The 27124-nt window shown below is 45.0% G+C and overlaps 1 protein-coding gene across 3 annotated transcripts in view; it reads right to left on the bottom strand.

Annotated features, from left to right (window-relative positions):
• Positions 1 to 2896: 2896 nt before the first annotated feature.
• The window catches only part of ANKRD55 (ankyrin repeat domain 55), a 92666-nt gene continuing 68438 nt past the window's right edge, over positions 2897 to 27124 (bottom strand). For 2 of the 3 annotated variants that reach the window (XM_084801021.1, XM_084801022.1), the window contains 4 exons: positions 23735 to 23902; positions 18293 to 18957; positions 5793 to 5885; positions 2897 to 3450 (listed from right to left, as the gene is read on the bottom strand). In XM_084801021.1, coding sequence (XP_084657147.1) covers positions 3329 to 3450; positions 5793 to 5885; positions 18293 to 18957; positions 23735 to 23902 — 1048 coding nt within the window. In that variant the 3' untranslated portion in view covers positions 2897 to 3328. Of the gene's footprint in view, positions 3451 to 5792; positions 5886 to 18292; positions 18958 to 23734; positions 23903 to 27124 lie in introns of those variants that run through there. The other variant, XM_084801023.1, reaches the window with a different exon arrangement.

Raw genomic sequence — 27124 nt, 5'->3', positions numbered from 1 at the left:
TACGGAGAAAATAAATACCCATGCCTTCCCCAGCTCAGTGGTTTGACACAAAGTACTGGGTTGCTTGTGTACTTCCTGAAACTAGTGGCCATGGCTCTACTTTGCCTGGGTAGATGGACAGACTGCATACAGGCCAGGAAAGAAGTATTTTTTTGTTTCTTTGCTTGTTTTTTTCAAGACAGGGTTTCTCTGTGTAGCCTTGGCTGTCCTGGACTCACTTTATAGACCAGGTTGGCCTCAAACCCACATCAATCTGCCTGCCTCTGCCTCCCAAGTGCTGGGATTAAAGGCGTGCGCCACCACGCCCGGCAGGAAGGACGTATTGTACCATGAAATGAGAATGAGTTTCTGGCTCAGGAAAATGATAACCTGGACATTCCGCATGTGAGCTGTGGGACAAAAGAAACCTGCTTGCCAAGCCTGGCCCTGCCGTTTATTAGCCAGACGATCTGGGGCAAGCCAGTTCACTTCTCTTTCTGCTTCAGATTATTTGTCTGGAAGAGGGAGATGGGAAATGACAGGGCCAGTCTTATATGTTGACAGAGTAAGTCAAATGAAAGAATTTGCTCACATGTATAAACTAGGGATACAGGCCCTTAGTGATAAAATAACAAATACTCGCTTTAGAAGAAAAGGTTCTTTGGAACTTTGAAAAGCATTCATTGGTGGTCTCTCCCTTGCCTGTGGTGCTGGAGATTGGATACGTGGTCTCATGTGTAGAAGGTAGGGACTCTACCCCTGCGTTTAATCCCAACCCCAGCGAATCCTTAGCATCTTAGTGAGCTTTCCATTGCTCTGTTGACACACCTGAGTACTCAGCTCTAAAAGGAAGGTCTCATTTTGACTTGTGGTTTTGAAGGTCTGGGTTCCTGGTCAGCTGCCTGCATTGGTTTTTTGGTCCATAGGAGGCAGCACACCATGCTGGCGAGTACATAGTGCATGTCCAGGATGGGAAATACAAAGAATAGGAGGACACAGCCAGGGTCCCAGTATTCCCTTCAAGGTCTCCAAGGGCCAGAAGACTTCCTATTAAGCCCCACCCCTTTTAGTTTCTACCAATTCTTAGTAGCCTGAGGCGAAACCTGTACCTGTACCACACAGTCCTTCGAAAACCATTTAAGTTGTCAGGTAAACATCTGCTTTCATCAGTTAAAATGTACCCAACCATCAATTTGTGCCCTAAGCGACTTTACCTCTTGACAGGACAGTCGCTCTCACTGAAGACATGGCGGTAGCAGCATAGCACATCTTCACAGCTGACAAAAATTCCCACGCCAAACTGAACTGGAAGGCTTTGCACTGGAAAAGTCTTTGTATATGAACCTAAGTCAACGCAGTTGTTAGGGATGCTAGTTTTATCCATAGCTGAATATGTTTAAATTTTTGTTTTGATTTATCTACTTAACCAGGGGCTCTTTCTTTTGGTTAGTGTACTCATTGTTATGGTCATTTATAATTTTTTTTTCCAAGACAGGGTTTCTCTGTGTAGTCTAGGCTGTCCTGGACTCACTTTGAGGCCAGGCTGGCCTCGAACTCACAGCGATCCGCCTGCCTCTGCCTCCCGAGTGCTGGGATTACAGGCATGTGCCACCACACCCGGCCATTTATAGATATTTTATATCCCTATTTTCTGCAAATACAAAGAGATTGAATTTCTGTACTCCTCCCCACTTAAAATTAGTGACATCCATGTGGGTTGATATGGTGATGGGAACGTGAGAGAACGTGGTGACTCATAGCTCATTTCCTCTTCTTTGATCACCACGGAAACCATGTCACGATGGAATCTATACTAGCCAACTCTGCCAGCTGCTGTGAGACATGTATTGTGGCTGAAGAACACAAGGCATTGGCCAAAGAGACTCTGGGGGATGTTTATCGTTGAAGCAGACACTTGCCTATCCTGGCTTGGTCAAGGCATTTACTAGTGGGTAAAAATGGATTCTAAAGGAGCCTGTGGAAACACTGAACAAGTTAATGGTCTGATGCTTATAAAACACGTAGGCTTGAAAGATGAAACACCCCACAAACAAAACAGGAAGAGGAAACCCTTCAGGAGCTGTGACTTAAAGGTTCCTCTGTGTGCCATAGGATTTGCTTTTCCGCAGCTCTGCTCAGTGTAGGAGCCTGAGCCGCTCACTTTCTCTTTCACAGCCTCAGTGGACAGGATTGGGGTCCTGGCCACTCAGCACTACTCTGCCCTTGACAACTCCCTTTCTCCATCTCTCTCTATTCCCTTCCAGAAAAAAACAAAAAGAAAAACAACAACAACAACAACAAAAAACAAACAAAACAAAAAAAAACCCATTAGCTGTCTTAGTGTCTACGTTGAATCCTGCAATGTGCCCTAGATCATAACTGCGGAGTCTATTTCCCACTAGAGTATAACACTAATATAAAGTAGTAAATGTTATACTTGACACATTGCCAAAACCTAGAGACCTGGTGATAACAACGTGGAGTGACTGTCACCTTATGTGACTAGAGACAAAGCCTCCAGCCAGAGCCGTCTAAATAACATGCCATCTTCTTGATGTTGTTTTGAAACAGAAAAGAATTCGTAACGTGTAAAATATTTGAGGGACGGGTGAGGAGTTTGATGAGACCAGGAAGCATACCTTGCCAGCTCCCATGACCCTTTTTATTGCTGGGGCCATCAGACATATCTGAAAACAACAGAAAGTGGAACTAAGTAAATAACAAAGAAGAGACAGAAACACTGTCAAGTGATTGGGGGTCTAGCCAAGAGCTGACAATATCAAAAAATAGTTTTGCAGAAGAGAGCAAATTTCAGAGCCATACACTGTGACTGACACTAGGTATTTAGTACTAAATTTCAATTAAGTTTTGTCAGGCCAAGATAGAATGGAAATGAACATCAAGAACAAGTCGAGGATTTACTTTTCTCATTTTTTTTTTTATTCAGCAAAGCATACACTTAAAAAGTACATAAAACCACCAAATAAGCAAAAACCAGACAAAACAGCAAACATGCCCATAGCCATGAATGAAATGTACCTAAATCCTCTTGCTAGGAATGTATTTTGTTTCTGAATTACAGTGTGTGTGTGTGTGTGTGAGGGGGGCACGGGCAGGGCGGGTCACAGAAACTCATAGACTTGGCAATGTTTGCACACCCGAAGATTCTAAGTGTGTGTTTAGGAAGTATATGTATTTGAAATAAGGAATCCTGAATTACAAAACCATGAATGGCTTGTAGAACGCAGCCTACGAAGTTAGGGCTTTGTTCATAGGAACCAGAGTAATCTCACCCTTGGAAAGTTGAAAAATATGTATCTTGTGTGTTTCCAAAACGCGAGACCTGCCGTTAGTTTTCATCGTGGGTGGGGCTGGAGGGCCGCCCTCTCTCTTCAGTTGGCTGGCCGTGCCCTCGCAGGCTTGGAATCGCTGGGAGCACCCGGTTGGTTCTCAGGGGTTCTCCAGATAGAACTGGGTTGGAGAAGGGGGAGGGGACAGAATGAGAGACATTTAAGATTTTCTTTTCCCAGAGACCACCCATGGGATGGCACAGGAGAAACCAGGCATTTCTCAAGGACTGGAAGCACGTTCTAAGAGGCCTGCTGTTGTTGGGGCCTGGACTAAGAAGGAAAGCTGTGTGTCCATATCTAATCAGGGCTTACAAACATGTCACATGTCAGGGATCTTTAAAATGCACAGATACAAGATTGCAACGGGTCTGATCCCTCGGGCTCTGGCTGTGCGTGCTCAGCAGAGCGGTTCTCTGGGGCGGGGCAGCAGTGGATGATCAAGTTAGCACGAGGCTCTGAACAAGCCTGTTTCATGCAAACCTCCAAAGGCTCTTGGGTTTCCTTTAGGAAGCGCTCAGCTGCCCTGTTTGTTCTGCACTCAGCGAAGTGGATGAGGCAACTTTATCTTGTTTCTTGGAATTTAATTGTGAAAGCCTTGGGCCAGGCATGGTGGCGCACACCTTTAATCCCAGCACTCAGGAGGCAGAAGCAGGTGGATGGCACTGAGTTCAAGGCCAGCCTGGTCTACAAAGTGAGTCCAGGGCGCCAAGGCTACACACAGAGAAACTGTCTCCAAAAACCAAAAACCAAAAACCAAAAACAAAACAAAACAAAACAAAACAGAAAAAAAATGGAGGACGTCAGCTTGAATTTCCTCAGATGAGAAAAATCGACACCTCCCAGAACCATCACTTTGACAAGTCAGGGAGGTCAGGGCATCAGCCTGTCAAGGAAAACTCTTGGATTTCAACATCCAACTCCTTCTTTGGACAAACAGCTCCAGCTCTAAGCTTACCTCACTGTGAAAACTGGCGTAGCTCGACCCCAGAGCTCACTGCTTTGACTTAGAGTTCTCAAACTCTTGGTTGGCCCCATTCAAACTCTAGCCTGGGGAAGAAAGGGCATCTTGCCTGCTCCTCCTGTGTGAGTAAATATGCTGAGTGTTTTAGGCATGCAAGGAAGTCATCTCATTTGCTCCCTTGACAGTCTCATCATGCTCAGCCACAGAGGGGAAAGGCTTAAGAACTTGTTTGAAATCGTTAGGCCGGTTCCAAAATGATCTAACTCACAGCTGAATGCAGACAGGTTTTGTGTGAGAGAGCCTGCCTGGAGTGTGTGTGTGTGTGTGTGTGTGTGTGTGTGTGTGTGTGTGTGTGTGTACATGTACAAAGAAACTAATTGGCTTCCAATAAATGTCGCTTGTTTCCTGAGGTAGCTGATTCTCTACCGTTCAAGTTTTTTCTTTTTCTAGACAGTACGTATATAGCCCAGGCTGTACTTGAACTAGCTATGTAGCATGGGCTGGCCTTACCTTCTCTGGGTTCTTACTTCAGCCTTGTGATCTGTATCCTGACAGGCATGGGCCACCAAGATTGGGTTTGCCCCTGGCCGTGCTTTGTGGCCTTAGTTTTCCTGCCTGTCTAATGGGGATTGTGATAAAACCTGCCTCCTACGATGGATGTAAAAATATGTAAGTTCATAGTTTCTAGGTGTTGGGTCCCCTATAATAAGCGTACCAGGTGATATTTGGGCTTGTTTTGTTTGAAGGTTTCTGGTCTAAGAGAGTATATTTTACATTATGAGAGTTTTACATAAAATATTGTGACATAAATAGATAAAGCTAACTAAATAAAGTAAAGGAATCTGGGCATGCTGGATAGATTGATAACCCTACTTTTTTTTTTTTGGAGGGGGCTGTGGGGGTCAGAAGCAGGAGAATTGAGAACTGAAGCCCAGAGTGGGCTGTACAGTGAGACCATGTCTCTCAAACAAAATATAACAAAACCGAACAATTCCTTTCTGTTTAGAAATGTTTGGGCTGCACACAATTTCTGGATCCCTCACAGTAAGGAAATCAATCCCCTTCAGAGTCCCGCCCCAGCCAGATCCCAGCCCCCCTTTTTGAGACTTGTCTCATGCAGCACAGGCAGGCCTCAAATTCTAATATTATACATTCAAGACTGGACTTGAACTTCCATCCTCCTGAGTGCTGGAATTGAAGCCATGCCCCAACACATCCAGCTTGAAGTACAGCCTTAAAGACATTAAACAATACATAATTCAATAAACTTCTGCTACTGTGTTTGCACTCCAGGGGAGGAAAGACCATTTTTTCATTTATTATTATTTTTTTAAAAACAGGCATTATTAATTTCAAGAACCTTTTAGGGATTTTTCCTTTTTCCACAAGTGTGTGGCACCTGACAGTCTTTTGAAAAATGAAAGGAAAGCAAACTGCTTTCCTCGTTTGTCCAGACAAGTTAACACCTGTGGAGGGAGCTGGGGCGGAACGTGAGGACTTACATTTTTGGTCCGGCAGCGGTGCAAGGCTGTTCCGAGTGAAGGGTAGATCCCTGACTTTAGGTCTGTTTGGAGAGAGATGCTGAAGAGCTTGTCCTGGGAACAAACACATTCGTATCAATCATTTGAGACCCAACCAGAAGCAAATTATAAGGTCCAACGGACATAGGGAGGCATGAAAGTTGGTGAAGATCCCTTAAAGTAACAGACCAATGATGGTGAAATACCCACACTCTGTTATACGCCTCTCATGGAGTGAAAGAAGTGGCACCAGAAGGTATTAAAAATGTTTTGTCATGCCAGGTGTGGTGGCACACGCCTTTAGTCCCAGCACTCGGGAGGCAGAGGCAGGCAGATCTCTGTGAGTTCAAGGCCAGCCTGGTCTACAAAGTGAGTCCAGGACAGCCAAGGTTACACAGAGAAACCCTGTCTCAAAAACAAAAAAACAAAAAACAAAAAACAAAAATGTTTTGTCATAGTTACACACCCATGGAGGATATCCTCAAGGGGAAGCTGAGGTTTTTTTTACTTTTTTAAAAACAATTTTAGGTGTGTGTGTGTGTGTGTGTGTGTGTGTGTGTGTGTGTGTGTGAGAGAGAGAGAGAGAGAGAGAGAGAGAGAGAGAGAGAGAGAGAGAGATGTATGTGTGCACTTACAGGTGAGTGTGGAGTTTGTTTTTTGAGCACTAGTGTCACAGGCAGGAGCCACCCCCTATGCTCAGCCTCTGGCTTTGCCCCCGGGCATGCTACGAGCTACCTAAGCGATCTTTCCACCCCGTAGATCCCAGGTCTAGCACTTGGAAACAAAGGGCCCTCACTCACCCCCCACGGTGCTGTCTGGCCACATATAGAAGTCACTTTTCGACTGAACTAATTTAAATAAAATGTCATGAACGAATGCAATGAGTCGTTCCAGAGTGTTAAAGTTGGGTAAATATTGGTCACGAGGATTGCAGTTACCACCCCCTGCCTTGGCGTCTCTGCTGAGTGTGGTTGATGGCTGGGGTGCCCTCTTGGCAGGACAGTGTCTCTCAGTCCCGGCCTGCGCAGACCATCAGGTGAGCTCAGGTAAAGTGACTGCTGTCTTGGCCACACCCAAGTCCGTGAAAGCAGAACCTCTGCAGGTGGAGCACCGGATTTTCACCTGCTCCCAAGTACTTACCCATGCAGTCGGGATTAAAAACGGCAGGCCTGTATGAAGGAAACTGAGTGATGCATTCAGGAGGTGGGGACCAGGCTGACCTCAAAGTCACAGGGATCCATCTGCCCCTGCCTCCCGAATGCTAAGACCAAAGGCCCCCGCGTAGCCACACCTGGCCAGGAAATGGCTTCTCTTTGATGGAGGGCTTTGGTATGCAGGGACGATGTGTGAGTGCAGGCGAGCCTACTCTTCGGAGTAGATGGTTACATTGTTGGGACTTTATTGAGATTTTTAAGGACGCCCTTGGTGCTTTGTCTGTGGCCACACCTGGCAATATTTCCACCACAGAAGTAAACATTGATTTTTTGAAGACCAGTTGTTAAAAACTTAACACATAAGTGATCACAAGAGATAGATTTTTCCCCAGCCTGGCATGGTGGCGCACGTCTGTAATCCCAGCACTCGGGAGGCAGAGGTAGGCCGATCGCTGGGAGTTCGAGGCCAGTCTGGTCTACAAAGCGAGTCCAGGACAGCCAAGGCTACACAGAGAAACTCTGTCTCGAAAAACAAAAACAAAAACCAAAAAAGCAGCTACATTTAAAGGGGTAGGAGGCTGGAGAGATGGCTCAGCTGCTTATAACTCCAGGTTCAGCACCCTGTTTTTTAGCCCCTTTGGGCACTGTACACAGGTGATGCACATATTTGAAGGCAAACATACTCAAACACAGAAAAAAAAAAAAGTTAGGTGCTGGAGCAATGGCTCAGCAGTTAAGAGCACTGGCTACTCTTCCAGAGGACCCAGGTTCAATTCCCAGCACCACATGGTGTGGTTCACAAAGCTGTGTGCAACTGCAGTTCCAGCGGATTCGATATCCTCTTCTGGTCTCCTTGGATGTCAAGTGCACATGTGGTGTACAGACATGTATGAAAGCAAAATACCTACGCGCAGAAAAAATAAAAATATCTATGACCATTAAAAAGCTACTTAAGCCCATCTTGTACGTGGATGAGGTAGAATATGGTGTGAACAAGAATTCCCTCTTTGACATCTGGCAGGAAAAGCCTTTTTTCCTGCTTCACCGTGCTCTGGCTGGGTGGTCTTGCTCAAGTGATAGAACCTCTCTAAGCCCCAGGTTCCTATATGTAAAGCAATGACTTGTATCTGTCTTTTCCAATTGTCCTGAAGACCGAGTTGGAGACTATAAGGAGGTCAGCCTTTAGCTTTCAGGATGAAGGACTCAGCCAACCTTAGCTAAGGAAAACAAACAACAACAACAAAGCCACGCCCCTATGTGCACGCGCACACACACAAAATAATTTTATCGTTTGCCAAGTAGTCTGGTAAGGAACCTGACATCAGCTAAGTTTAGAATTCAAGCTTTCTGTTTGGACCAAGCAGTCCTTAGAATAAGGGGGGAGGGTTGGGTGTGGGGTGGGGTCAGGGGAGTGGGGGGCATGAGCCAAGACTTCATCCACTTAAGTGACTCCAGGAGCATGCTGTGCATGGCGGTCACCCAAGCAGTGCCACAGGACAAAGACTGAGCGAACGTTTGTTTCTGTGGCTCATATTTTGCCGTTATATTTTATTCTTTTAACCTTGAAAGCAAAACAACTCGAGGGTCCATAATTTAAAGAGGAAATTAAACCCCCAAATGGGTCACACTTGGGGAGAAATTAATAACTAGATACTGCTGGTTATGGGTGTGGTTTATTGGGACTCACTATTGTCGGGGGCTGGGCGAACTGCTGTAGGCATGACCGTCCCCCTCCCCCACCCCTCCCCCCTGACCGTCCCCCTTCCTCCACCCCTCCCCCCTGACCTTGTGGTTTGGAGGAATTCTAAATATGTTCAAGGTCACTTTTTGTGCAGTGACAGAAACTAGGCTTCAGGCTGGCTGTATCTGACCTTGAAACTCACATTCTCTCTCCCTAGGCATTACAGAAACATTGTTTGAATGGGAGAATGGTGCTGGCCTTCTGCCCTCTTCTGAGGGCCGGAAAGGAGCTGTGCCTAGCCCTAAGCTTTCACTGGTGTCTCAGGAACTTTCAGGAAGCACATTCCTTGTGGGACAATAAAATAATAAAGTCGACAATTACCTGTTTATAACACACGCATTCTAGACTCAATCTGTGCTTTCAGGGAAAGTAACAGTTTACACCAGGTCCCGGTGTCCCTCAGGAGGTGTCATGACATTCTGTGTAAGGTCACCTCAGTGGAAAGAGGGGTTGCATTAGCTCCTTTGTGTGACTGATCGCAATGCTTTGGGGGGGACATCTCAGACCTAAGCCCTACGGGAGAGCTGTTCTGGAATCCTGAGGGCCTCCCTCGCCTGTACGTCTGCCCCTTCCTATGCAGCCTCTCTAGAGTGGCACCTGTAAAATGAAAAATGGGAGTAAAAAAAAAAAATCTCTCTTCCAGTGTAACTGATGGAAAGTGCTTAAAGGGGGGGGGGGCGTTATTTATAAATGTCACTGGGACCTTCAAATGGATGTGTTTTGACCTGGCATTTGGTCTTTTGTTTTTGTTTTTGTTTTAGAAAGGGTCCTCTATGTAGCCCAGGCTGGCCTTCAACTCAGCTGGAATTACAGGTGTGTGTCACTGTGCCTGGCTCGAGCCAGCTCTTAAAATACTGTAGGGATCTGTCCCACATAGCGGTTAGAAGCTAAAATAACACGGGCAAAGTGGGAAGGTAGCAGGTTTTCAAGAAACTGCTTGCCGAGGAGGTATGTGGCAGGGCTTTGAGATGGGAGATCCCCAGCTCAGAGTGAGTCACAGGCTAGCCCACACTGTGAGAGCTGGGTTTGTCCAGGCTAGGAATTTGGCTTTTGTCCTGGCAAAGCTGCTAATGTATTTAAATCCAGGTGTCAGTGGTTCTATAACCTACCCAGCCCAAAGAGTGCACTGTTGCTGGAGTAATCTAGAAAGTTCTGGAGAAAGTTCTTTCTTAAGGAGAACAAGGAAGTGGGCACCCCCTTGCCTTTTCTTGTGATTGCTTGTAAATAACCAGGCTAGCAGAAAATGCCCCGCAGACCTTTCTGTTCCATTTTCTCTGCAAACTGCTGGCAATGAAATAAGCTGAGGCACTCCAAATTCCAGCTCATTAGGCTAAGTGCTCGTGCCCATCACTCATGCCACCCACTGACAGGTCTCAATAAACACTGAACAATCGTGGTAAGGCTGAATGTTTGGGGTTGCTGAGCAAGCACAGGGCAGCAGCTGCCCAGAACTCGGACAGCTGAACCCTTAGCTCCTACCAGAATTGCTGAACCCAGGCAGGCGAGGAGCGAGATCCAGAGAGGAAGCGAGCATTCAACAAGAACCCGCAGCACAGAGCTGTGCGGTTGCTTCGCCACGTTAAGGTTTGCTGAGGAAACCTGGATGTTCTTACAAAGTTTCATGAAATTTCAACCCACTCAAAATAACGTCAACCACTTTAGTGAACCCCTTTGATTTTTTAAGCAGAATTTTAATACATTTATATGTGTGTGTGCATGTATGTATGTATGTATGCATGCATGCACGCATGTATGTATATGTGCATATGTGTATGTGTGCTTGAGCCACAGCATGTGTGTGGAGGTCAGGGAACAGCCTGTAAGAGTGGGTTCTCTCCTACCTTGTGGGTTCCAGTTACTGCACTGAGGTCACCAGGCTTGGAGGCAAGCTCCTACATCTTCTGAGCCACCTCACTGGCTCCTTCCATTTGAGTTTAAGGCAAAAGACTCAATAAATACATTTTCTAAAGTTTTTTAAGACTGGCTTGCTCTGTGTAGCCTTGGCTATCCTGGAACTCTGTAGACCAGGCTGCCCTCGAACTCACAGAGATCCACCTGCCTCTGCCTCCCAAGTGCTGGGATTAAAGGCACATGCCACCACCGCCTGGCTTAATAGATATTTTCTTAAAAACAAGGTATCAAATGGTGTTTAAAATAACCGCAAAAATTATGTTGAGAAGGTAGAAAAACTGTTCATTTGGGGATAATGTAATCAATAAAGAAAATTAACTATACAGAATTGGTAAGCATGCCAACAAATTCAATGTCGATACTTAAGAGTTAGGAGTGCTGGGTTCAAGTTCCAAACACATCACCAATTGACTGGGATATTTTTGAACAAATCATTTAACTTTTTCTAGGTGATGCGAGCTAGGACTAGAAAGGGCCTCATGAGATAGACACGTCACAACCCCTATGTGTTGATGGTCCCCTGACACCCTGGTACAGAATTAGAGTTCTTTCTCTGCCAATCAGAGTTCATCCAACAGAGCCCTCTAGGTCTTTCAAACAGAGGGAACTCCATACAGATGTTTGTTACACTCCTGGTAGAAAAGCTGGGAAGCCAAACACAAGCCCTAGATTGAGGGAGATGGTCCTGGGGTAACAGGAGGAGATGATGTTACCATGGCCCAGAAACTGGGAGTCACAGCGCTGGGCCACGCCTGTGAAGGGTGTTGAAGGAGATGGTGGCTCCTGCAGCTCCCAGGAAGCGGGGTTGTCCCAGAGAACCATGGATTCTCATCCTCCTCATCCTCTCTCTGTGCCTCTTAGGTGCCAGCTTGTCTCTTAGGTGTAGTGCTGAGCACCAGGCCTCATGAAAGGCAGGTACGGTGTCTTACTCCTATATTCCCAACACTTGGGAGCCTAAGGCAGGAGGATTGCTGTGAGTTTAAGGTCTGAGCTGCAGAGTGGGACCTTGTCTTAAAAAACAAAAAGCAAATGAACAACTCCCAAAACAAAACAAAACCCAACCAAACTAAACCCAAACAAAACAACAACAATATCAAAACATATGTCTGGTAATATGTGCTATTCATTGTTTTACTTTGTCCATACCAACTCAGCCTGTTCCTGTGTGTGTGTGTGTGTGTGTGTGTGTGTGTGTGTGTGTTTGTGAGTGTATGTGTATAGTGTGTGTGTGGTGTTGTGTGAGTGTCTGTATAAGAGTGTGTGAGTGTTTGTGTGTGGTGTGTGTGAGTATGTGTCTGTGTATGTGGTGTTAGTTGTGCATATTTTGCATGTGTGTGGGCACTTATATGCATGTGCATGTGATGGCCCAAGGTTGGTGTCAATAACCATACTTGACAACTCTTTTACCTTATTTTTTAAGGCAGGGTCTCTTAATCAAACAAAGAGCTAGCTGATATGGGTAGCTTTCCTGGGCAGCTTCCTCTTGGGGGTTTCCTGTTTCTGTCTCTCAAGGCTGCCACACCCACCTAGTATTTATGTGGTTTCTAGGGATCCAAGCTCAAGCTCTTTTCCTATCAGGCACTGAGCCATCTCCTCAGCCTTCAAGTCATTTAACCCTGACCACTGCACGTAACCACACGAGAAGGGGTTTTCCTCCCACTTTTGAGATGAGAAATGTTATGGTTTGGGGATTGAAATGACCCTCAAAGGTCATTTAATTTGCTAAAGATTTGGCTCTTCAGGCAGCGATGTGCAGAGATGGAGCTTTTGGGAAATGATTACTCTGAGAGAGATTCACAAGTGATATCTATCAAGATGTGACAGAAACTTAGGAGGTGACATGGAATTCAAGGGAGTGGGTCCCTGGAGCCAGTGTCCCTAAAGACTGTATCTCAACTTTTAACCCTTTCCTTTCTCTCCCTTTCCAGGCCTGTCCATAAAGTTAGGCCCAACCCCCAAAGTTATGCTGGGGCTGAGGGTGGAGTGCTTGCTCACATTCAAGGGGTCCCAAGTGCAGTTGCATAACCATCTAGCAATTCTGTCCCCATTAAAGTTCACTTATGAGCTAGAGAATCTTAGAAAATCTGTGTTATTATGACTCAGTTTTATTGAATGGCTCTTAGCTATAACTACCACTAATAGGTACTGGTTAAAACAAAACAAAACAAATGTCTTGATGTAAGCACTTTTCATTCCTTCAGAATCCCTTAGTGGCTTTCACATCTCCTTTTCTTTTCTTTCTTTCTCTTTTTTTCTTTCTTTCTTTCTTTTTTTTTCTGAGACAGGGGTTTCTCTGTGTAGCCTTGGCTGTCCTGCACTCTCTTTGTAGACCAGGCCGGCCTCGAACTCACAGCGATCCACCTGCTGGGATTAAAGGCATGCGCCACCACGCCCAGTCCACGTCTCCTTTTCATTGTTCTGAAGCTCAAGGACTTCACTGGTTACCTCTCTGGGGACTGATCAAATCTCAAAGCAATTGTATTGAATGTCCTTTTAGTCAAATGATAAAGACGTCTTTGGAGGATGCGCCAGGCAGAGTCTACACTAGTCTCTCACCCAATGTCTACTTTCTTCTCCCGTAGGAGCAGGAATCTGATTTGGAGGCCAGAGCAAGGTACCCAGCTCTAAAACGCTACCATTCCCAATGCCCTTTGTAGATCGGTGTGAGCATGTGACCCACGTTCTGGCCAGTGAGATGCTAGCAGAAGTCTGGACTTCTGTCAGACGGCTCCTAAGGGAGCTGGCTGAGCTGGGAGACACCCTTCCACCTGCTTCCGTTCCCCCCTGTTGCATCAGCCTTGGACTGTGGGGTGACCTGGGGAGAGGAAGCTGGACACCAGGCTGAGGGGCATACGGATGGAAGGATCTGGTGATCTCATGTTCACCAAAAGTCTGGGAGATGCCTACTTCAGACTTAGTGCGGGTGAGAATAAGACCAAACTCTTGCTAGGCAGGCCACCCACCCCCAGCCTTTTTTGTTTGTTTGTTTGTTTGTGCTTTTGCTGGGTGTCCATTAAAGGAGGAGCTTTAGAATTCTGAGTCTGTATCCTTTGAAGGACAAACCACATCTCTTAAGGACTCAAGAGCCATTCTCAAGAGTGCAGATAACAAAATAAGTAGGCTGCAGCCTCCAAAGCTCTGCTGGAGAACAGCATCCCAGCTTTGATCATCACTGTCCTAAGAACATAGTTGGCCTAGGCTTAGTTACACTAAGCCAACTCCCTTTTGTGTGTGTGTCTTACTAAACCTCTATGTCCCCACCCACCCCTGGCTTGTTTGCTTGTTCATTTAGAGACTGGCTGAAGATGGTCTTAAACTCACTGTGAATCAGAGGCTGGCCCTGAACTCCCGGCTCTCCTGCTCTGACCAGTTTTTGTTGTTGTTGTTTTGTTTTGTTTTTGTTTTTATCCCTCCAGTGGTCTGCAGGTGCACATGCAGATAGAACAGTGTATACATAATAAATAAATCTTTTTTAAAAATTGAAAAACCAAAAGATAATAAATAAATTGTGTTGGGCATGGTGGCTCATGCATATAATCCTAGGACTTGAGAGGCTGAGGCAGGAGGATTGCTGTGAGTTCAAGGAATACACTGTCTACATAGGAAATTCCATGGATGTAGAAAGAGACTGTCTCAAACACAGATGAAAGCAAAAATCACTAAATGGTAGTCACACAGCCACGTGGTGTGTTATTAAATTTCCCCTAGGTCGGCTTAGGTAACATCTGATGTAGAGTTTCCTGTGACTAGCAGCTGCTTAGATTATTTTTCACAGACTTGAGGTGAAACTTCACTTGGGATGGCGCAAATGTCTGGTGAGGTACCCTAGGAGGCAAGAAGGTGAAATTCTGCTCTCAGGTCACACTCACAACACCTTCTGAACACATGTCTTTGAAGAGCTGGCAAATTGGATGATGTATGCCCTAGTCACCTCACCTCTGTCATCTTTCCTCCATGTCCTAGGTCGCCATCATCTATACCTCATAAATATTCTCACACCCTGGCCTGGGGGAGGCCATCTGAGATGTCTATTCCTGCCTCTTTGCTTGGTCCTGTTGCCGATCAACTCATTCTTTCTTTTCTTTTTCTTTTCTAAAATGCTGAATTCATCAATTTGGTAAAGCTAGAAGAGGGCAGTATGCCTATTTTGACAGCAATTGAAATACCCCCTCCCTCCCTCCCTCCCTCCCTCCCTCCCTCCCTCCCCCCCCCTTCTCTCCTTCTGAGTCAGGGTCTCTTCAGAGACCCTGCTTCAGCCTCCCAAGTGCTGCGACAGGACTGTGCAACTGTGACATGCCTTTGGCTCTTCTGTTACAGGTAGCTGAACCCAAATATTGCTTATAGTAAATAGTCAGGAAAAGAACAAGACGTCTAGGTTTTAAAAGGGTTCTTCACAGGAAGCATCATTAGCTTGGCCAGGCCAGAACTAATTCCAAAAAGAAGGCTTGACTGAAGCCTCAGCAGCCACCAAACTGTCAAATGTGGTAGAGCCATTTGTTCCCTCTTGGCATTGGGGGGGGGGGCAGCAACAGTGTAAAAACATCACCCATGCCACCATCCAAAGCTTTCAGTGCTCTGTGGTATAATCTCGATATCAACAAATCATCTCCATGCGCACATCCACAATTATCTTGTGTTAGAACACATGTATGCATATTTATGTACATGAGAAGAGCCCCTCTGTTTTTCAAAAGCTTCATGCATCAAGCATATATCAATCGTGGAGGGGTGCCCAACATGCCGCATATAAAATACGATGATTGGGGCTGGAGGGGCATCTCAGCTAGGATTTGATTGCTGTGAGGAGACGCCACGAGGATGGAAACTCTTATAAAGGAAAACATTTAACTGGGGCTGGCTCACAGTTCCAGAAGTTTAGTCCATTATCATCATGGTGGGAAGCATGGCGGCGTGCGAGCAGGCGTGGTGCTAGACAAGGAGTTAAGAGTTCTACATCTGGAACCAAAGGCAGGAGAGAGAGAGAGAGAGAGAGAGAGAGAGAGAGAGAGAGAGAGAGAGAGAGAGAAAAGAGAAGAGGAGAGGAGAAGAGAGAAGAGAGAGAGAGAGAGGAGAGAGAGAGAAGAGAGTGAGAGAGGAGAGAGAGAAGAGAGAGAGAGAGAGAGAGAGAGAGAGAGAGAGAGAGAGAGAGAGAGAGAAGAAACACTCCACCTGGCTTGAGCATCTGCCACCTCAAAGCCCAACCCCAGTGACACACTTTCTCCAACAAGGCCACACCTACTCCAACAAGGCCACACCCACTCCAGCAAGGCCACACCTACTTCAACAAGGCCACGCCTCCTAATAGTACCATTCCCTGGTGACCAAGATTTCAAACACGCAAGTATATGGGGGCCATTCCTACTTAAACTACCACAAGGGGTGGCTCAGTTGGTAAAGTACCTTTCAAATACAAGGATCTGTGTTTCCCTAAGCACATGCAGAACCCCTGGATGTGCTGTTGTAATCTTGAGACCCAGCACTAGGGAGGTGGAGTCAGGAGAACCCCTAGGGCTCATAGCCAGGTGGTCTAACTTAATGGGTTAACCCCAGGTCAATGAGAGACCCTGTCTCAAACAGGTGGATGACATGCAAAACTGTCCCTTGACCTCCAAGGCCTCCGCATACATGAGCATCCGCGCGTGCGTGCACGTGCACCCCCCCCCCCCACATACACACAGTTAAAAAGTAGTAGCCGGGCGTGTTGGCGCACACCTTTAATCCCAGCACTCGGGAGGTAGAGGCGGGCGGATTGCTGTGAGTTCGAGGCCAGCCTGGTCTACAAAGTGAGTCCAGGACAGCCAAGGCTAACACAGAGAGACCCTGTCTCAACCCCCCCCCACCCCAAAAAGTAATTAGTAAGAAAAGTTCCACATCCAAACAGAAACATAGCCTTTCCAAACTTTAAAAAAAAAAAAATCTTAGTTTGTCCCTTTTCAAACTTGGGCAGAAGTATGGGTTAAATAAGTATATAATTTTCTACCATTGCCCTACTAAAAGGAAAAATGATAGCTGAAGTCTATTGATAAGGAGTAGGTGAGGTAAATAAGTGGCACTCTGGAGGACAGCAGTTACTCAGAGCTAGTCAATTAGCATCCCATGAGAATGTCAGCTTCACTTTCTCAAGAGAAACTAGAATCTTTAGATTTTTATGTAAAATGTTTAAACATTGACAATTGATTCATTACAAAAACAAAGCCAAGGCACGGTGTGAGTGAGCAGAGTTTAGAAATCGTTGCCCAGCTTCAGAACCCCTTGTGAATCCCTCCTTTTTTCTTTTAAAGAAAAATAAGAGCTGGACAAGATGGCATAAGCCATGACCCAGCAATTGGAGGGTGAAGGCAGCAGATTAGGGGTCAAGGTTATCCTCAGCTCTGTAGTGAGAGTCCAGTGCAGCCCTCTCAAAAGGCAAACAGCAAAATTAACTGGGCAGTGTGATGCTTTATTTACAACAATGGGAATATTAAAATAGCTAAGATTCATACATACACACACACACACACACACACACACACACACACACACACACACACACACATATATATATAATGAAAGTTTTTTTAAATTAATTTTTTGAGAAAGGGCCTCACTATGTAAAATCAGGCTGGTCAGGACCTCACTATATAGATCAGGCTAGCCTTGATGCACACATAAAGATCCACCCCTCCCTGCCTCTTGAGTTTTGGGATTAATGGTGTGAGCCAACAAACTCTGCCAAAATTTAAGTTCTTTTGTTTGTTTGTTTGTTTGTTTTTGTTTTTGTTTGTTTTTTGAGACAGGTTTCTCTGTGTAGCCTTGGCTGTCCTAGACTCACTTTGCAGACCAGGCTGGCCTCAAACTCATAGCAATCCACCCCTCCTTTGCCTCCCAAGTGATTAAAGGTGTATGCCACCATGCCCAGATCCAAAATTTAAGCTCTTTAGTGTGGTAATTATTAATTTAAGTTCTTTAGTGTGGTCGTGTTTATTTGTAGACATTATTTTAAAAGTCCAGGATAAGGTTATTTGAGTTTGAGAGCAAAACAGCCAGCTACACAGAAAAGCTGAGAGTTCCTTAAACTGCCAGGAGCAGAGAGCAGGAGAAGAGGAAAGAGAGGCTTCATGCCTGTAAATACAGATGGTTACACCAATCTGTAAAGTGTATCTGGAAGCATAAGCAAAAACCGAGCAACACTGGTAGTTTTGGATGAGGGGAGAGGCAGGAAGAAGAACAGCCGTGCACGCCTTCGGTGTGTGGGGAGATAAAAACCGCACATGTGCGAGCATGTCACCTTTCTGCACAGGTACGAACACGGCGTTGCCATTTTTCTCACAGAAGGTCGGGTGGAACTTGGGTCGGGACTGCAGATGACTTAAAAGACACAACCACTCCACAAGCGAATTAGCACATGGGGAATGAGAGTGCCACACAACTCCAGCACAGAATCCCTTCAAGAGAAAATAGCAATACTCTTCTTCTACCTCAGCCCACTCAGGGTGGAAAAGCTGAAAGTTTTCACTTCCCAGGAATCTTCAGACCAGGGCGGAGGACAGAAAAAAAAAAGCGGCTATGGTTACCATTTTATTGCCCTTGCCTGCAGGCTGCACTCTCCTGGCAGTTACTAGCTTAGTTCTACAGGAGACACGTCCTTCTCGTGAGAGAGGCCTTAAGGAAGGAGAACTACAACAGAAGGCCATTACCTGGTGAGGGATTATGTAGATGAGGAAGATGTGGAGGCCCAGGGAGCTCCTGGTGACCAGGCTGGCCAGCCAACAGCCTGTCTAGCAACTTATCAGAAGAAGACACGGTCCAAGCCTTGCAGGAGAACGTCTGCCTGGTGTCACCTTTCCAGGGACTGTCTAGTGACACCGGGCAGCCAGTCCTGTTATTTAATAAGTCCTGTTCACTTCGGCTTTTCTGGGAACGTTGGGCAGGATGCTGAGGACCAGAGCCCAGGGCAGCATGGGAAGTAGTTCCATGGGAGGCTGTCAGGAAGTGACTGCCCAGAGTGATGGGTGGGAGACTCTGTGTTCTGATTGGTGGAAGCCCCTTCCTGGCCAGGGGTTTCTTTTCTGGCAAGAGATACTTTGAATTCTCGGAGGTCCTCTTCTTAAAGACAACCATAGGCACCTGGTCACCAGGCTGGTCTTGGCAGTTGGTATCCGCGACGCTGTCAAAGGCGGTGATGATGTCATTGACTTCCGAGGTGTCCTCTTGCTTGTGTTTGTCCCTGCTCTGGTCCTTCTGGGGGACTTTCTGCTCTTCCTTCTTGGTTTTGCAGAAGATTTGGTTGAATACGCTGAATCGTCCTTCCTTCTTCTGCGGTAGACTGATCTGGGAAGGAATAGGTCGGGCAGCCTCTGCTCTAGAGAAACAGAAAAGAACAAGAATGCCATGCGAGGACAGGAAACGGGAAAGAACAGGCTACTGACGCCCCAACCCCATTCCTTCTGCTTGAGCAGCTGGTGGGCTCACCCACAAATGTCCAGTCTTCAAGTCAAGGCTTTGGTCAAAAACTCCCATCTTCTATTAACTCTTGGAGAGATGGTACCTCAATCTCTCTCTCTCTCCCCCTCTCTCCCTCCCTTCCCTGCCCCCTCGCTCTCAGTGGGGAATTTCTGCATAATATAGCCTCAAACTGTTTGCTTCAGCCTTCTGAGTGCTGTCGTGTGTGTGTGTGTGTGTGTGTGTGTGTGTGTGTGTGTGTGTGTGTGTGTGTGTGTGTGTGTTACTAGCATCTATCAGGGTTAGATTCCTCAGGGGGGCTCCCCATTTTGTTGTTCGTTGACAGTTTTATACATGTATGTAATGTTTTGTGTTTTGTTTTGTTTCCAAACAGGGTTTCTCTGTGTAGCCTTGGCTGTCCTGGACTCGCATTGTAGACCAGGCTGGCCTTGAACTCACAGGGATCCGCCTGCCTCTGCCGCCCAAGTGCTGGGATTAAACATGTATGCAATGTAATGCCACAATGCATGTAATACATTTTAGTCATTCCATCCCAATCCCTCTCTGCCTCATCCCATCCCTCTCCTCCGGAAACCTTTTTTTTTTCTTTCCAGCACACCCACTAAAGTTAATTTAGGTTTCTTGCAAACATGTGGGAGAGAAGTTATTACTGGAACATGAACAACTTAATCAGGGTCACACCACTGAAAAAAATGACGGCCTATCCCCCCAACCAATAACTGCAGATAATTCTTTAGGGAGGATCCCTCCCCACTCATGATGAAATGCTGACAGGCCCAATCTCAAACAGGTCTTATGCAGATAATGACAGCAGCAGCGAGTTCATGGGTGCAGTGGCTGTGTTATGACCAGAAGACATCGCTTTGCTGCACATCTTTCCAACCTCTGGCTCCTACAATCTCTTTCCTCCTTTTCTGTTAGGTTCCCTGAGCCTGACACAGCCATCCCATTTAAGGCCCCCGTACTCCACCACTGTTTATTTTTGGCTCTTTGGCCACTTATGAGCTTCTGTATCATCTTTCATAGGGGCTATTTTTTTCTTTCTTCCCTCTTCTTTAGCCCCCTCCTCCTCCTTCTCTCTGTCTCTCTCTGTCTCTGTCTCTGTCTCTGTCTCTGTCTCTGTCTCTGTCTCTCTCTCTCTCTCTCTCTCTCTCTCCCTTCATCCTTTTCTCCTCTTCCCACATATGGAGGCTAGAGGTTGATGTTGTGTGCGCTCCTCTGTGTCTGTTAACCTTATTTATTTAGTCTTTAACACTTAGGTATAATTGTGTGTGTGTGTGTGTGTGTGTGTGTGTGTGTGTGTGTGTGAATAAGGGTTCTCTGAAAGAAGCTGTATCTCCCACTGACCCTTCTGTAATTAACGGATTAGAAGCTCATTGGTTGCAGAGAGATTGGGATGTTTCAAGTCCAGAGCCAAATTGTCTCAGGACACTCTTATCCCTTTTAATAGCCCTCCTCTGTTGGCGACCATTAGGTAAGCCCTGTGGAACGAACAGACACCTAGCGCCCATCAACCAAAAGGCCAAGAGTGTCAGCTGACCCCTGAGGCCCATGTCAGAAGTTCTCCTGCTCTGTCCTGCCTGCCTACCAAATGTTCCCATCAATGGGTTGGCACAGTGCCTTGATGTGCAGCTTTCTTGGTTGTGTTTCTATAAAAACTTCATCTTGGGACATTTGAGGTAAGCTAAATCTATGTTCCTAGGCCATGTCCACTTGTACTTGGCTCTAGAATAAACCATCTCTGGTCCTTTTTGAGGTGAGAGTGTGTTTTTATTCTGGCATTTGCATGCGTATGGTGTATGTAAGTGCGGGTACTTGCATGCCAGGGCTGTCTGTGAAGGTCAGAGGACAACTTTGTCAATCTGATTCTCTCCTTTGACCTTTAAGTGGGCTCCCAGGAGAGAACTCAGGCATAAGTTTGCATTGCAAGCCACTTTACCTGCTGAACCATGTCTCTGGCCCAACCTCACTTTATCTATCTATCTATCTATCTATCTATCTATCTATCCATCCATCTTTCCATCTTTCTTTCTTCCTATCTGTCTATCTATCTACCCATCTATCTATTTTTGTTTATTTGAGACAGGGAGTCTCACTGAGTCTGGAACTTGCTGTTAAGCTGGACTGGCTGGCCAGCAAGCCACAGGCACACCTTGGCTTCATTTCCCCAGTGTTGGAATCACAGCTGTGCCCTCCCTCTGCCTGGCTCTTACGTGATTGCTGCGTGCTCAAACTGAGGTCCTCATGCTTGTTGCACAAGCACTTACTGACATAACCATCTCCTCGGCCTCCAGAGGCTAAATTCTTTCAATTACTTCATGGCAATCTGTTTTCAACTATCAATTGACTAAGCTGAAAATAGCCTAACGTGACAGTCCACAGTAACAGGGGCCTAAGAAGTGTAAGATGTGAGTTCAGGCCTCATGTGGCAGAGAGAGGCTGGGAGCTGCAGATGTGATATGGTTTTATGTTTCCTCTGAGAGATCCCAGAAACCTAGCAGCACTGACTTTTATGTACCTTAGAATCTTGCTCCTTTTATACTGTTTGTTCTTTGCTTTTCTTTTACATCTTAAAAAAAAAAGCCTAAATATGGTTGTAAAAATACTCTACCAAAGGAAACAGGTAGAGAAGACTTAAAGCTTGAGCTCCAGTGGAAGAGGAAGTTGTGAGTGCCGGAGGCTGGGCGTGGCAGGTGTGAGCAATGCTCAGCTCACAAGCAAATGCAAACGTAAAAAGGTCAGGATCAGTTTTTGTCAGGCTCGCTCAAGCAGAGTTTCTTTGGAAAGCCAGTGCTATTCTTCTTTGAAGCTACAGTCAAGTCAATGTTTTCTGCAATAGGGATCAACCATGAAACTGGGCCCACAGCAGCTTCCAAGAGGGAGATTACAACGTTGTTACTTTTTGGAATGAGATACTGTAGTCTGAGAAACACCAGCACTAAGTTTGGATGCAGAAATGGATGTTTTCTCACTATTAATTTTTGTTCATATATATACATTGTCATTTGTTTTTCTTTCACATCACATATATATGTATCCATTTATATTTTTAAATTGTTAATACATTTTTTAAAATCTCCCTTTCACCATGGCAATCACATGATCAAATGAATGACTTCTTCAGAATGGAGACTACCTAAGTCACTCAGGTAGCTGGTAGCAGAATGTATTAACGATGAAACAACACAAGGGCATGGATAGGAATAAAGGCTTTCAGGGAGAGAATGGAAAAGCTGACTAAATTTTGTATTTATTCTCTTCACATTTTTTTTCATATTAGTTTTTGGTCTGATATTTTGTTGCTTCTGGATTTATAAATGAAACACTTTCTAGTGCTATTAAATATATACTCTACTTGGTTTGAAAATCAAACAATTGGGACAGTTCTCTTTTAATTTATTTTAAAATATTTTAATAATTTATATTTTATTTACTTTTGTTTTTTGTTTTTTGCTCTTGGAGCATGCTATTGATTGAACATTTCATCGAGACAGCTGTCAGTCAGCTTTATCAGTCTTATTCTGCAATGAGCACAGCAACTAATGACATACTCTGGAGGAACAGTACTTGAACTGGTTTGTTCTTGGACCGACCCAGTAGATCCGATGACATTTTGTTGCCTTCAGGCTTGATCCCTCACACCCAACCCCTGTAGAATGAAGAATTCTGACACTGAAAGCTTGCACAGGGTTGTGTGGAACAAGGCCTAGTGGGACACAAAACATGTAGATTGAATGATAATCAGTCCTAGTGTGATGAAAGGAGGGAAAATTTTAGTGCCATTAATTTCTCTCTTCATTGGTATTGGGCATTTCCAGATGAAATTTCTGTACTGCAGCGAAGCTTCAATCAAATTTGGCTTAGTTGCCAAGAACATAAATAATTTGCTAAGAATGAACAGTGCTGCTCTTACTATTTTTTTTTGAAAAGAGCAACATTAAATGAAATTAAAAGTTATTTACTTATTCATTCATTTACCGACAGTGTCTCCTTACATGGCTAGCCCAAACTGGGCTCAAATTCATTATCATCCTGTTTCAGCTTCCAGAACCCCAGGGTTACAGCTACAATATTATTAATTAAAACATGGCTTTTATTCTAACACATAGCAATCGCAAACTTATTATTACTTAAACAAATAACAAAACAAATATTTTATTAAAAACTTCTCAACTAAATCTTTTGACACCATAATGGTGACTTTAAAAGCTCTTTGACATCTTCAGAAAGTTTTGAGGATGTAAAACGATCTTGAGAAAAAGTGATTTTGGCAGAAGGAGGAAGAAGAAAAGAAGAGGAAGAGCGGGTTTAAGCCCACGAACCATCGCCTGATGGATTCACACTTGTTACTATTGCCATGTTCCACCCCGTGGAGACCACGCCTCTCCATGTTAGATGACAGCACACACGTGTAATTAATTGGATAATTAATAATGATACTTATGTAATTCTCATAATATTAAATTACTGTGGCCAGCTACATGGCTCAGTGGATAAAAATGTGTCTTCCAGCCCTAAAAGCTGTCCTCTGACCTCTACGTGTGTGTCACACACACACACACACACACACACACACACATGCACACATGCACTATTATTGTTGGGTTTGTATGTTGATGGCTTATAAAAACATAAATGTTATAAGTATTTGAGAGGAAGACACTAGATAAACTCACCGGCCTTCTTGGGAGAGGAGCCTGACACAGGCTGTGTGGCCACAGTACAGGGCGTAGGCCAGGGGCGTGCTCTCATTAATGTCCCTCAGGTTGCTGTCCATGCCCAAATCCAGCAGTGACTGAACACATTCTGCCTTTCCGGCAGCTGCAGCCCAGTGCAGGGGTGTCCTGGAGGAACAGCACAGAAGAAACACAGGGCCTGAGTCAGAGCCTTACAGGCTGTTTAGCCATGGTTGGCTTCCACCCAGAGTCAGGCCAAAGGAGGACAATCCTGTTTCTATCCAGGGTATGAAATAGCATGCGTGGGCCTGGGGTAGGGAGGTGAGGGCGTTGTGCAGTGCTGCCCTGTGTGCTCTCTCTGCTTTCCCGTGTCTGCTCTTCCTGGGAATTTCCTAGAAGAGGAAGTGTGAGTGACTCTCAAAGTTCTTTATACCCAGTGCCAACTGCCTTCCAGGAATGCTGACTCAATTTACCCTCTTACAGCTGCATCCTTACTCCTTGGACACCGAGTATGTCACCATTTTAAAAACCTTTGCTCATTTGTTTGGCAAAGTGATACTTTGATATTGTTTTATTTTATATTGCTTTACTAGTAAGGTTGACTTTGCCATATGAATTTCTTCATTGAAATCACTCTTAATGCCTTTTGTTTGTTTTTGCTTTTTTTTTTTTTAAGGTAGATTCTCACTGTATAGCAGGGACTAACCTTGAATACACAATCCTACTGCCTCTGCTTGCATGTGTTAGGGTTATAGGAATGTACTATAAACAGTTTCTATCATCTGTTTCTCTATTACAGTATTAATGTTTTTCTTACTAATTTATATGGGATTTTTATGTATTAAAGATACTGGTCATTTATAGGTCACCTATAAAAAAAACTCAAGATTTTTTTTTTTGTTCAATCCTTAAGTTTTTAGTCATTTTCCATAAAAAACGGAAAACCATTCACATTAAATTACATTTCATTTTATCTCTTTCATGTTTAGAAAGCTCTTTCTTAGCCAGAAGACAGATAATCTCCAGTACTTAATACTTTGTTAAATTGCAAAACCAGTGTTTTCTTAATAGAATAAGGAGAAGTCAGAAAACAGGAAGAAATACTTATAAACCACATGTGCAACAAAAGGCTTAATATCAGAGTGTGTAGTGATTTCCAGAAAGTAAATTCATTTGGAGAACAGCAGAAAATGAGAATAGACATTTCACCAAAAAAGATGTGTTATGTGTGGTGGGTGCCCAGCCAGAAGTGCTGTGAGCTCAAGGACAGTTCGTCAGGCCAGTGTGGTGGGACACACCTGAAGTCCCAGCATCCAGGAGGAAGGGGACGAGGGTTTCTGTGAGCCTGAGGACAGCCTGGGCTATATCTGCCCAATAGCGTGAGACCCTGCCTCAACAACAACAAAATTGTTATTAGGGAAATGCAAATTAAAATGGCAAGGAGATACTACAGGCTTGTACAAAATGATTAAAATAAGGCAAAATCCAACAAAACCTGACAACAATTGATGCTGGTAAACCTCGAATTTGCCTACAGTCTTAGTGGAAATTTTACAGGGTTAAATATATCCCAACTAAGTGACCCAGAAATCCCACTTCTAGGTATCTAGGTGGAGAAACAAAAACTTGACACACAAGCCCGCTCTCAAATGTTTATGGCAACTGCATCATAACGTCCGTAAACCAGAAGCAAGCCACCATCCTTCATTAACACACCGTGGCTCCTCTGCACCGTGGGATATAACCCAGTGACAGAGCAAGCAGGCTGCTGATGGGATAAGCCGCAAGCGTGCTGAGTGACATGAGCCAGCCTCAGCAGGCCCCGTAGTGACTTTCCCTGTTTCAAAAACCTGGAATCTGAAGTGGTCTGAGCACAAAGCACTGACGTGTCTCTGTCTGACAGGGCAGAGCTAAAGTTGGAGCGCAGGTAAAATGCTGTGTGGAATCACTCTCGGGAAGGGCTTGAATGCGTTTTGTGCTTAGGCTTGGCTTCATCTCAAGATGTCTCATTATGTTGTATGAACGCCTTCCCAAATCCCAACAATTCAGAAATCAGAAGCACTTCATTGAAAAGAAACCCAATATTTTCTTTTAGATTTATTTAGATTAAAAATAGGAAATGTGAGCCAGGCGGTAGTGGCGCACGCCTTTAGTCCCAGCACTTGGGAGGCAGAGGCAGGAGGATCGCTCTGAGTTCGAGGCCAGCCTGGTCTACAAAGCGAGTCCGGGATAGTCAAGGCTACACAGAGAAATCCTGTCTCAGGAAAAAAAAAAAGAAAGAAAGAAAGAAAGAAAAAAAGAAAGAAAGAAAGAAAGAAAGAAAAGAAATGTGTTTGGCATGGTGCTCAGTTTTATACTTTCAGCATTCAGGAAGCTGAGGCATCAAAATTGGAAATTACAGGCCAGCTGAGGTTAGAAAGCAAATTCTTTCTTTTTTGAGACAGGGTTTCTCTGTGTAACCTTGGCTCTCCTGGACTTGCTTTGTAGACCAGGCTGGCCTCAAACCCTAGTACCATTTTAAAAAATTGAGTTTCCTAAGAGCATAAAGGATCGCTGAGCTAAACAACACTAGGTACCGGACTCAGCCTCTTTGGTAGAGCTTCTGGGAGGGAGGGGCCAGTCATGTCTGAGTGACGTGTCTAGGCAGTGGGACCCCCTGCAGTCCAGGATCAGCAGGCTCCCAAGAGCCGCCCAGAGAGAGTGAAGCCGCATCAGCCGTGAAAGGACAAAGATACGTATCAAGAGGGTCATCTAGCACCTCTAGTCTTTTTTTTTTCAAGACAGGGTCTCTCTGTGTAGCCTTGGCTGTCCTGGACTCGCTTTGTAGACCAGGTTGGCCTCGAACTCACAGGGATCCGCCTGCCTCTGCCTCCCGAGTGCTGGGATTAAAACCACGCCCGGCTTTTTAATATTTTGGGATTTTTTTTTTTAAAGATTTATTTATTATTATGTATCCAGTGCTCTGTCTGCATGTACACCTGCAGGCCAGAAGAGGGCACCAGATCGCATTATAGATGGTTATGAGCCAATGTGGTCGCTGGGAATTGAACTCAGGACCTCTGGGAGAACAGGCAGTACTCTTAACCACTGAGCCATCTCTCCAGCCCTAGGATATAACATATGTTGGTATGGAGAAAACTCTATAATCAGCCAAAAGAGATGGAGGTTAAAATTTCCACTAGTCTATTTAGATGATAAAAATGAGAAATTACAGGGCTGCCGAGATGGCTCAGTGGTAGTGTGCTTGCCTAGCATACTACTGGCCTAGGTTCAATGTCATACTGGGAAAAAAGAAAATTAAATTATAGATAATAAAGTTATTATTGTCTCTAAAGAGTTTTGGTTGTAATACAGCATCAATACTTTATACAGTGAACAGTCCACTCTTTC

This window comes from Acomys minous, assembly GCF_964271855.1.
Source record: "Acomys minous genome assembly, chromosome: 11".
Classification (NCBI taxonomy): domain Eukaryota; kingdom Metazoa; phylum Chordata; class Mammalia; order Rodentia; family Muridae; genus Acomys; species Acomys minous.
Note: the sequence above shows the minus strand (reverse complement) of the source record. Positions and strands in the feature narration are given on the sequence as shown.